The 12,666-nt window shown below is 32.1% G+C and overlaps 1 protein-coding gene across 1 annotated transcript in view; it reads left to right on the top strand.

The window, feature by feature from the left end:
• The window catches only part of RPS6KA6 (ribosomal protein S6 kinase A6), a 95,037-nt gene that overhangs the window by 43,372 nt on the left and 38,999 nt on the right, over positions 1-12,666 (top strand). Inside the window, exons 15-18 of the mRNA XM_024747237.1 lie at positions 168-326; positions 2,622-2,783; positions 7,426-7,502; positions 9,315-9,432. Of these exons, the coding sequence (XP_024603005.1) occupies positions 168-326; positions 2,622-2,783; positions 7,426-7,502; positions 9,315-9,432 (516 nt within the window). The remainder of the gene's footprint in view (positions 1-167; positions 327-2,621; positions 2,784-7,425; positions 7,503-9,314; positions 9,433-12,666) is intronic.

Below are 12,666 nucleotides of genomic sequence, written 5' to 3'. Positions count from 1 at the left end.
GTCCATTTAGCCAGTTTAACCTTCAGTAGAGCCTGCACTATATTAATACTAAAGGAATAATATTTTTAACACTAGAGGTTCATTAGAAAAGCAAAGTAACTATAATTTAAAACATTTCAGAATTGTAATTATAAATAATATCATTTTGAAAATATGTTCTTTTTTAGGTTTATGATGATGGTAGATATGTTTACCTTGTTACGGATTTGATGAAAGGAGGAGAGCTACTTGACCGTATTCTCAAACAAAAATGTTTTTCAGAACGGGAAGCTAGTGATGTACTGTTTATAATAACTAACACAGTTGACTATCTTCATTGTCAAGGAGTAAGTTGTAGTTATAGTCTTCCTTTTAATTCTGGGGCTTATATCTTCACAAAATAATATATAGGATATGACACCTAAAATGAATTTCTTTTTATCACATATTTTTATACGGAATAGCCTAATAAAATTCATAATTTAGTGAAGGTTATAGGATTAGGAAATTGGGTAATACCTTATTAATTTTCTTCACTCTACCTGTTAGCCCTAATTTAATAGCATATTAGTTTTAAAAGTGGTTTGAATAATATATCTAACCTTGACTTTTAAATTATTAAGCCTAATCAAACTTAAAAGTGAAACATAAAAGAGTTATCCAAGGGCATGTTGTGAATATTATTCAGATTATACTATGCTTAACATGAAAGTTCTGGCAAGACTGCATATCTTGATTGTTGCCAGCCCCTCCCCCAATACAGTAAGAAATTTGGATTCTAAACATTTGAAGTATTACTATATTGAAATTTCTAGTGGAGGCGCAGGCCTGTTATTTTGCTTCCTATCTCTTCATAAAGAAAGCAAATGAACTGAGTTATCAAACCAAGGTAACTTTTATTATATATATAGCTAAACAAGAAAGCAGAGTCACAAGTAATTTAAAAATGTAAGTTTGAATAGTTGTAGTAGTAGATATGTACCCACTTACATATAAACAATAAAACAATGAACGACTCAGAAATGACATAATGAAAATTCTACAGGGGCCAGAACTCATTTTTGAGAGTGGTTTTACAGAGTACGTTTTCAGCATTTTGAAATGTAAATTGTGTAATGCTAAAGGAGTAGTTCTATAATAATTTAATTCCTTGATTGTCTTTATCGACACACTCTAAAATAAAGGATGACCAGAATTTTTGAGAAGAAGAAAATGATAAACATCTTCTCTTTTGTTTATTATTTTAGAAATTAAACACTACATCAATTAAGTAAATTAATGACAAACATGTGTTGAGCATTTCTACATGCCAGACATTATAAAAGGTATTGCAGATTCAACCATGGGTTTAAGTCTTGATCCTTGTCTTGAAAGACCTTTTAATGTAGTAAACTGCTGATTAAAAATAGGACTAGATTGAATGAAGTAGATAGTGTATCAGAAAGAAAATCATCACAGAGAATTTCAGAATATTTTCCATTTCTAGCATTTCATTTGGTTCTTACTGTTTCTGTTTTTCTGCCGAGTTTTCATGCATTGAAAGTGTTTTGTTTTACTACGTCATTTTTTAAAATTTCTCTTATATTTATTTAGTCTTGTGAATGTTGAACAAAGGCATTTTGATGAGCTATAATTGACATATAACTTTGTGTACGTTTAAGGTATACATGTTGATTTGAGACATTTATATGTTATTTTGCCACCATAGTATTACCTAGCACATCTATCATATCACAATAATAGCCACTTTAAAATGCTTGCTGTTAGGTCCAACATGGTTTATATTGGAGTTGGAATTGATTTTTTTTTCTTGAAATTGTGATCTGTTTTGGGGGGAGGGGTTCTTTGTATATCAGATAATTTTGGATTGTGTACTGCACATTTGTGTATTAATGTATGGAGATTTATTATATTCTGTTATTTTTCTCCAGTGATTATTTTTTGTTCTGTTTTCAGTGGGTAATTTTCTTAGGAGGGTTTGTGCTGAAAAATCTGCTTTTTGACAAGTATGTACTCCCCACCAGAGTCTTGTCTCCTTTTGCTCATTCCCCAGTACCTTCAAGGTAGTTGATTTTTCTACTTAGGTTTTATAGTTGTTTACCGTGGGGAGGGGGTGTTGAGTAGGGTCTTAGTCCATTATATCTACAATTGGAACTGATAATTGAGTTTTGAGATTGGAAGTGGTTAACAAAACTGGTGGCTTGATAAAAACTGGAACATCTGGGACTTCCCTGGTGGCGCAGTGGTTGAGAGTCCGCCTGCCGATGCAGGGGACATGGGTTCGTGCCCCGGTCCAGGAGGATCCCACATGCCATGGAGTGGCTGGGCCCGTGAGCCATGGCCGCTGAGCCTGCGTGTCTGGAGCCTGTGCTCCGCAACGGGAGAGGCCACAACAGTGAGGGCCCATGTACCGCAAAAAGAAACAAACAAAAATAAAAAACCTGGCACATCTGTCTGATAGAGATAATTTTGTCTGTGTACTTCAGGTTGTCAGGGCCATCATGGTTGGAGAAAGTATCATTTTCAAAATTTTATGATTGAGACATTTCCCTTTCCTGGAAATATATTAACTTACAATGTTTTATTCCACAGGTATTTAGTTAGCTATAGAATTGTAAAGCTTTTTTTTTTTAATGTTCAAGGTTGTTCATCGTGATCTTAAACCCAGTAATATTTTATACGTGGATGAATCAGCCAACGCAGACTCCATTAGGATCTGTGATTTTGGGTTTGCAAAACAACTTCGAGGAGAAAATGGACTTCTCTTAACTCCATGCTACACTGCAAACTTTGTGGCACCTGAGGTATTCTTTAAAACTTCAGTATTTGCCTTTCATTCTTTTCCTTTAGTTAAATGTATTTGATATCATGTATATGTTATGGTAGGTAGGTAAAAGCTGAGTTATCTTGTCCTTTCCCAGCTATAAAGCTCTTTAAATCATTGAATTCTGATAACTCCCAATATAAATATTCAAACTAATAACTAGCATCTGAAACCAACCTGAATGTAATAATCAGATTATTCTATTCTGCTGGGTTACATAGTAGTTTCAGAATCATACCCTTTTAGAGCAGGGCAGAGAGTGAAGATAACCTCACCTTAAACATATTAAATATTCTAAAGGAGGAAACTGAGGCTCAAAATACTTAATATCAGCATTCACTGTGTAACAAAGCCAGGATAGATTTTCAGATATTTTGGTTTGTGCTGAACATGAGGTGATTTATATTGTTTAGCATTATACATAACATGGGCAATGCCATCCCCGATTATCTTTAAGATCTTCTAATTCATGGAGAAAACAGCTTCACAGGGTTTTTTTTTATAAGCGGTAGGGTTTTTCTTGGCAAATAACATTCGTATGTAGATCTTAGAAGAGACAGGAAAGGTGAAGATGAGGAAGTCAAGGGGTGCACGTTTCACATTTGGCAAGCTCCAGCAGTCTGTCAGTTCTGATAATGGGGATGGGAGCCTTTGACCGTAGCAACTCCCACAGCAGTGAAAGTATGGGTGATGAAAAATGAATCAGGGATGGCATTGGTCATATAGATTCTTTATAAGTTTTCTTTGTAAAAGTCAAGAACTGTTCTTATATGTTATGAATAATGCTAAGTCATATGAATTATCGGATGTTTAACACAAATCAAAATACACAGATATCCTCAGGTTAGAAAAATTGAATTTTCCAAGTCAGAAGAAGAATAAAATAATTTGAGGATGAATTCCTATCTCATGTGCATGTTTTTTTTTTTGCATTAAATACTAGTCCTTTATGGATAATATTGCATATCAGATATAATACAAGATACAGCATATTTCTTATGTTGAAATATCAACAAATCTGTATTTTAATGTAGCTATTAGAAAAATAATATTTCTAGTGAAGAAAATAGAAACATAGAAATTAGGAAAATAACTTTCTAATAGTGAAAAGTTCCCATGTTAAAATTTATTAAATCTTCCTTTAAGATGTTAATGTTGAGGAAGAAGTATAACACCTGCTTTACAGGGTTTTTGTGATAATATTTTCCCTGTAAGAAATTGTGTATGTATGCAGAGAATGTGCTCTAATCTATATTTTAATTATATTCATAGAATAATGAATGTACAAATTTTTATCACATTAAAATATATAGAAACTGTATGTCCCAAAACAAAAATTGGGATGCATGCATGATCCAAGAAGGGGTTATTGTACTGCCCCCAGGTGTAAGAGATATCTTAGACATAAAAAATTAGCTTTTCTAGGGCATTTTAATGGTTTTATAGAATAGGAAGGTAGAAATTTGAGATTAAGGCTCTTCTGTTAAATATAGGGTATACTGTATATTTCTCATTTCATTAAAATGAAAAATATACAGTATGTCTGTGTTTAGATTAATGGTTAGGTAAACATTTTTAGATTAATGGCTAGGTAAACATTTTCCTAGGTAAATGAGTACAAATCTGCAGAGTAGAATACAGCCCATTGATGCTTTTTATCCTAACAGACTTCCATTGTAGTAAGACACTCTCACCATTGTAATAGTGAAGGTTTTCAGGTGGGCATGTGGAGACCACTTGTCTAACTAATGCCTCTAGTGTCTGAACTACCTTTGGCTAGGTTAGAATTTGTATTTTCAAAATGCTTTGAAAAGTTTTATTATAAAGAGCTGAAGCCTCTGCTAGCAATCAATGCATATTTGTAAATTGTTATAAATGTAAAACAGGTTTGGGGTAAGATTTGTTTCTAAAATTTCAGACCCCTTCAAAAATTATTAGTGAAGTGTATGAAATGCATTATCTTTTCAACTAGAATCAGAAAGATTCAAGTATCCATGCAGATATTTGAATAAATAATAGCATTTATGAGAGTATAAATTCATTATTCATCACAGTTCATTATGATCCCTTATTTGCTAAAAGAGAAACTAATTAGTAGTACTAATTTCAGCTGAACAATAAGGAATATTCATTCACTTTTTTGATATGCATCAATTCAGTTAACCTCTTAAGGCTTATTTACTTAATAGATGTGCTTTTGTACTATACCTATGTCACAAAAACTAATGTATCTCAAAAATATTTATTCTTTTATAAAAACAAATCTATCATATTATTCAACTGACATTTAATATCTACTGAGGTCTAAGAATGATCCTGAGCTAAAGGAATTTACAATATATTGGATGGATGCTGTGCCTGCAACTCTTTTTAAAAAGTAAATGTGAAATTACCCTGCTTTGCTCTGGCTTTAGGCTGTCATATGTTTTGCTCCAAATATGAATTTATCTGAATGAGCATCTCTGTCTATGTTACATTTTGATGATTTGGGAAGCCAAATGAGAGAGAAAGTAAAGTCATTAACTACTTTAATTCTGACTTCTATCTTCTTTGTATTTAACTTGATGCAAGTAAGGAGGTATGAAACACGTTACTTTCTACATTGTACTCTTTCATTCATCCCGCTACCTTCCTTTTTTTTTATGGCTCTATGTTCTTACTATTAATAGGACATTGAGATCTAGAACAAAAGTAGACTGCCTCTTCTTTACACCTACAAAATGGGTTTAAGTGTGTGGTAAAGCTAAACCAAGTTTTTCATGATTGATCCTAATTAGATTAAGCAATATGATCCCTCCAGTGCCTTTCTTCTCATTAACTCTGAAGGTTTTGGGAGTATGAAATACCTATAGCTGACTCACTGATTAACCCTTGCCTGTCCAACTAGTTCACTAAGCAGTCCCTCAGCCTTGGCTTTGCATTGGATCATCCGGGAACCTTTAAAAATATTGCCCTAAGGGAACCAGGGAAAACACAGTGATGCCCAGAACTGCAAGAAATGATGAGAGGGCTTCCCTGGTGTAGCAGTGGTTAAGAATCCTCTTGCCAATGCAGCGGACATGGGTTCGAGTCCTGGTCCGGGAAGATCCAACATGCCACAGAGCAACTAAGCCTGTGCACCACAACTACTGACCCTGTGCTCTAGAGCCTGTGCTCCACAACTACTGAAGCCCACAAGCCACAACTACTGAAGTCCGCATGCCTAGAGCCCATGCTCCACAACAAGAGAAGCCACTGCAATGAGAAGCCTGTGCATCGCAACGAAGAGTAACCCCCACTCACCGCAACTAGAGAAAGCCTGCGCACAGCAACAAAGACCCAATGCAGCCAAGAATTATAAATAAATTAAATAAATAAATGTATTTAAAAAAAAAGGAAGTGATGAGAAAAGGAAAGAGATAAGGGAAAAAAGCAGGAGAGGTTTATGTTTCACTAGAGGATGCCAGGTTAGGCTTATCGTGATGTGAATTGTTTAGCTCTACCTCATTATTTATTAGGGCCTTTGTAGTCTCCACTAGTGTTATTTACATAAGCCAGTTAAATAGGTATTTTGATAGCCTATTCAGCTTCCCAAGTTTGCAGATATGTGTGTTCTTATAAATACACTTTGACTATGAAAAAAACATAATATCTTGAATTTTAAGTTAGTTAGGTACTTATTATTCAAGTCTGGCCATTGTCAAAGCTAAACATTAATATTTTTAGCCTTTTATAAATGAAATGTCCATTCTGGTGGTTATACAATCCCCAGTGTTAACGCATTAATAATGTTTCTATTTTGTTCCTATGTCTAAAGGCTTTAGCAGTGGGCTTGTTTTTCTAAATTTAAAAAAAGGCCTCATTTCACCTCAAACTAGCTATTAACTTCACAGAGAATATTCACATGAATATATAATAAATATGTTATTTGATTTTTATTAATACTAGTCTCAAAAGGAAAAACTACCTAAATTATTATATGAAAAATTAACAAAACCATTCAGAATTTATCAAATGTGTGTTTGTGATCCAGAAATATACTGATTTTTTTAAGACATGAGCCTTGTATATAAAATATAAATTCATCTTTCATGAGATTTTATATTATCTTACCACCTCTTGTGTAATAAGGAGGCAATTATCATAGATATTAAAATCACAGACACTAGAGTAAGAATGCCTGCTCCACTACTCACTAGTTTTGTGATATTGGGCAAATTACTTACCATTTACGTCAGTTTCCTCATCTTCAAAATGGAAGTAATATCTATCTCATAGAGTCAGTGTTAGGGTTAAAAGACAGTACTCTGTGTAGAATATATTAAGCTCTCTATACATATTATTTTAAATTTTGATGTGTCTGGATTTCCTGAGAGGAGGAGTGAAAGCTCATTGAGGTCAGGGATCATATCTTTAAAGGCTGTTTTTTTGTATCACTCATGTTGCTTAATCACATTAATAGCCACTTATTGAATGCTTGTTAATTACAGAAGACTTTCCCTCTAACATTGTGAATCTATTTTTGAAAAGATTAAAATGAGCTAAATTGTGAACATTTGTGAGATTATTAGAAGCACAACTTTCTTTTAGATGAGAAAACTGAGTTTATACTGAGTAGTACCAGATGAATATTTCTTTCTCAGGTTCTTATGCAACAAGGCTATGATGCTGCTTGTGATATTTGGAGTCTGGGAGTCCTTTTTTACACAATGTTGGCTGGGTAAGAAATTTATATACTCAAATTAATTCACATAATTATTTGAATTTCACCTGTATATTTTCATCTAGAAAGAGGACAGATGAAAATAACCTTAAGGAAAATGCTATCAATATTTCAAAATATTATATATTATATACTTATAAAATTAAAAAAACATAAGGTAAGGTGTTTAAGGAGTCATTATTTAGATATATAATTAAAAGATTGCTCAATTAAAACTAAAACTTCAAAATAAAGCCTTTATTTTTATTTTAATATTTTACATTTGAGTGCATTACTTTTTGAAAATGTTTACTTGAGCATAAAATAATTTCATGGTTCAGCAGGTGCTTACCCACTGAACTTGCTGATGTTAATTTTTTTTTAAGTACTTGAATTTTGGTTCTCTTGGCAATAGAAATTTAGTAAGATCGAGCTTTATAACAAAGCTAAATAAAGTGGTAACAATACTAAACTACAGAAACACGCACAGCTGCCTTCTTTTAAAAGGATAAAGAAATACTAAAAAATGTAACCATTGGATTGTGTTAATATTGTTAATTTATAAATAATACAAGTGCTGTTTTAATAATGAGTAGCACTTTTATTTAGGAGTAAAAATGTGTAGCCGTAGATAAAGGCTAGGTTTAGCAAAGTCTAATGTGTAGAATGAAATTTGAAGAATTATAATATAATTATAATGTACTTAGGTGTGAGTTTTTAAAGAAGCCATTTAGTATAATTAAATATGCTTGATATAGCAGGAGCTTTATAAAGATAAGTTATGAAAATGGTGACTCTAAATTATTTATTGGCTTGGTGATAATTACATGTCAGTATATTCCACGTACTTTTAGACATAGGCAAAATAGTTATAGACCACAGCAAGTGCTAAAGTTAAGGGTAGCTCAAGTTTTCATGTGAACATCAATCAGCAGTATTGGTTTCAAACCATGGGATACAATTTCTAGATAGCTGCTTTCAAATACTTACTTTATGACTAAACAAAACACTTTGTGTGTGTGCATATGTATGTGTGTTTTTGTCAACTTAATGGTTACATGAGAGAATTAACACATTAACATATTAAGACATCTTCCTCATACTTTTTAACCATAAGTCTTTCTGTTCCCAAATTTGAATACCATTTTTAGTTCCATTTGTTACAATGGTATAAAACTGATCACTTTTTGTCATTCTATAATTATTTTTCAAACTATTTTAACTTCATACAATGTATTTGTCTTCCTGTCCATGAATACTGATCCATGTAATAATTTTAATGGCTATAGAGGATTTTTCTGTTACATTGATATAAATATTTAACCAGTTTTTCATAAACATTAATTAAAGCTATTGTTAACTTGTTTTCACTGATAATATTGATAAAATGCTAATGAATAAATTTGAGCCAATTCAATAAACATATTATGAATATATAAAATTAACAATTTCTTCATAGTAGGTATATTTGGTTTGCTAACTTATGCCCGTGAGAATATAAAATTTGCATGTTTCATTCTGGTCTGATTTTTAGAATGTAAAGCTACATAAAAAGCTACCTTTATTTTATTTTACATTGATTAACCGATCAAAGGCAAAAAAAAAAAAGATTGATGTAGACAAGACTCTTCATTTTATTAAATAATTCATTAGGATTAAGTTTATTGTTTGAAATATAAAATTTGATATGAACAGTAAAGGGAAATTTTAGGTGGTATTCTTAATTTGCTATAGTAAATATATTCTTATAGTTCTATACTCATAACTTTCAATTAGATTTAATATATATGTTAGGCCCTTATGTATACTTAAATCTTTTTTTATTAATAGCTATACTCCATTTGCTAATGGCCCCAATGATACTCCTGAAGAGATACTGCTGCATATAGGCAATGGAAAGTTCTCTTTGAGTGGTGGAAACTGGGACAGTATTTCAGATGGAGCAAAGGTATAAATTATAAATGTTTTGTTTTGTTGAATTACTGTTAATTCCTGAAATCTTTAAGTTATAGCCTAGTCTGCATTCGCAGAGTATCTGATGGTGTTTTATGTCAGTATTTGTTTTTAAATCACAGTATTTGTTTTTAAGTCAACTCACATATATGTGTGGATTGAAGAAGACAAAGGCTGAATTTTTTTTTTTTTTGTCATGCTTCTGGGACACATTTCTCTCTTATCAGTTCACATGTGATCAGGGAATATAAACCACTTCCAGTATTAACCAAAACCAAAAATGTAAATCTACTGAGGAAAAATACATAAAGCCAACTGAAGTTGGTTTCTGCATTTAGTATGTTTTTACACATCATATCTTCTTTAGCACAGACATTGACTAGTGATTATGTAGGTGATTTTTATATGTTAACTTGTTCTTAGAGAATATACAAACTTTTTATCAGTTGTACCTAGATATTTATGATTGATGGCTAAGAGCTGTTCAATAGAAATGTTCAATATGCAAGCCACGTATGTAATTTTAAAATTTCTAGTAGTCACATTAAAAAAAAATAAACAGGCAAAATTAATGTTAATAATATATTTTATTTAACCTGGTATATCCAAAATATTTCAACATCTAATCAATATTTTAAAAATTAGTGAGATTTTACATTCTTTTTTCATACTAATTTTTCAAATTCTCGTGTGTATTTTATACTTATAGCCCGTCTGAATTTGGACGTACCTACATTTTAAAAGTGCTTAATAGCCACAGGTGGCTAGTGGCTGTCGTTATTAGTGAAGTTTCAAAGTAACTGGCCTTACTTAATTTAGGGAAAAAAATAATAAGTCAAGGCTTGAATATTAATTCTTACATTTATAGTCTAAAATTTTTAAGTTTTAAAACAACAACCCAAAGTTGTCAGCACGTGGTTTATAGGGCCCTGAAACTTTTAAGCTACATTTTGAAGTAGAAAACATTTTAAGACAAAAGGATTTGCTTGTATTTAATATCTGCTAATGATAAAACCTAATTGTCTCAGGGACATTAGCTAATCTGTAGGATACATTATGGAGTAAATCTTGTATCCTGATCACTGTAGAATAAAAAAATCGGGGATTTGATTATCATTACCTTTCAGACATTAGAAACACAGGGAGGGGATTGTGTTTGGATCTTAGCCATAACACAAGTGTGCTGTGTGGTGTAGTAAAAGGAACACCTGATTGGAAGCCAAGAGAACTGAGTGCTAGTTTTTGATCTACTAACTACCTGCCTCAGTTTGCTCATCTGTAAAATTTGGGGATTAAGTTCTCCCTTTGATTCCTTCCAATTCCAAAATTCCATTGCTATGCAATTTGGTTTATTTATAATTTGTCAGATTTCCCTTTATAAAGTGATTTAAACTACTAATATTATTCATTAAATATATGTATTTTCTAATCAGCCAGGTCATGCGTCAAAAAGTACATTTTCCCAAGGAACAATTCCAATGTTTAAAGCTATACACATGAAACTCTTGTGTTTCTCTAAAAAAAAATAACTAGCAACAGTGAATCTAATGCTGAAATAGAGATTTATATGCCACTTGTGCTTAGATTTTTGGTTTTCCATGTTCTGTGTGTTTTATGTTTGCGTCTGTGTAATGCTTAAGGAATAATAGATATCAAAATTCAGTTTTATTCTTACCTCATTTAGTCTGATGTTCTGGAGAAATTAACATAGAAAAATATATTGGGGGATGTTGAAATATTTCACAAGGTCTTTCATGTATTCCCTTTTTATGGATTAAATTACTTTAGTTCTGTCTTTGGAATTTTTCTGAAAATGGTGGCAGATTACTGAGCAAATGAGCTATATGAACTTTAAAAAAAATCTGTACATTTTAACAGTTCGATAATTTCTTGTCTGTTTTAAATTAGTGATGAAGGTAAACTATTGTTCAATTACCTATAACTCCTTATACTAGTTCCCTTTAGTTGGGAGAACTGTAACATTTACTGTCACCTCATGACAATTGTTTTACTCAATTATAGTTCCTTATAAATTGTTTTTCCCTTTCCAGTGCTTTTCTTGACATTGGTGAGTGTCACTATCAGAAGCATATAGAAAATGATTCTGTTTGCCTCCTGTCCATGCACAGTTCCTAGAATTTGTTCACTCAATTAAATGGGGTGGGGGTGGGGGTGATAGTGGAAGTCATGTTAGCTTTGTGTGTCTTATTGCTACAATAGTTTCAGCATTGAGAACATTGACATTGCTGCTTCCCTTTTGTTAAACAGTGGGGACAAGGAGAAGAATCTGGTAAACAAAACAAAAGTAGAAGAGGCAAGAGAGTAATGAAATTTTCATGGTGTCACAGTACATTAAAAATAAACACAGTAATACCTGATTAATTACAAGGCATTTCTATCTAAATTTTACAATAATTTAAGTAAGTAAAATGTCACTTATTTCAAATACATACACCCTTGACCAAAAAAAGAATTGCCCAGTAGAAGTTTTTACAGGACGGTTATTTGTGGCTTCCTCCCTTGCCTTCTTTAAAAAGAACAACTTGTGCTTTTCCTCAACTGCATTCCTATTACTGCATTGTATGTACTTTTATTAGAGTATTAGTACTTAATCACTTTCTCCCTGGTTATATATTCATTTGTATGCATTTTTACTTTTCCCACTCAGGGAGCTTTAAATGTCATATTCACTTTTGCATTTCCTATCATACCTAGCATAATAAATACTTAATTGAATACTCTTTTCACAAGCTATTTAATCTTTTCCTTAAGTATACCTTGCATTGTTAATTTACACTCTAAGCTTTTATTTGTCCAATATAGAAATATAAATATTTTCCTATTGTGAATGACTATAAATTTGAAATAAGTGGTCGTTTTTTTTTGATTAATCAATATAATGCCAATTTATAATAACACCAAGTTCTCATTATATGTGGGTCATTTCTTGAGCACTCTGAACTGTTACATGGACATACAGTACTTGCCCACTCCCATGCCAACATTACACTACTTTTATTTTAAAAGTCTTGTTATTGCATAAATAAGTCTCCACACCTTATCACTACCACATCTTCTTCCTCTTCAAAATTGTCTTGGCTGTTTTGGTTCTTTCTATTTCTTTTATACAGCAGGTTCTTATTAGTCATCAGTTTTATACACATCAGTGTATACATGTCAATCCCAATCGCCCAATTCATCACACACACCCCCCAGCCCCCTGCGGCTT

This window comes from Neophocaena asiaeorientalis, unplaced genomic scaffold (genome assembly GCF_003031525.2).
Source record: "Neophocaena asiaeorientalis asiaeorientalis breed wild unplaced genomic scaffold, Neophocaena_asiaeorientalis_V1.1 scaffold374, whole genome shotgun sequence".
NCBI classification, from domain to species: Eukaryota; Metazoa; Chordata; class Mammalia; order Artiodactyla; family Phocoenidae; genus Neophocaena; species Neophocaena asiaeorientalis.
This window is presented reverse-complemented; position numbering and strand designations above follow the sequence as displayed.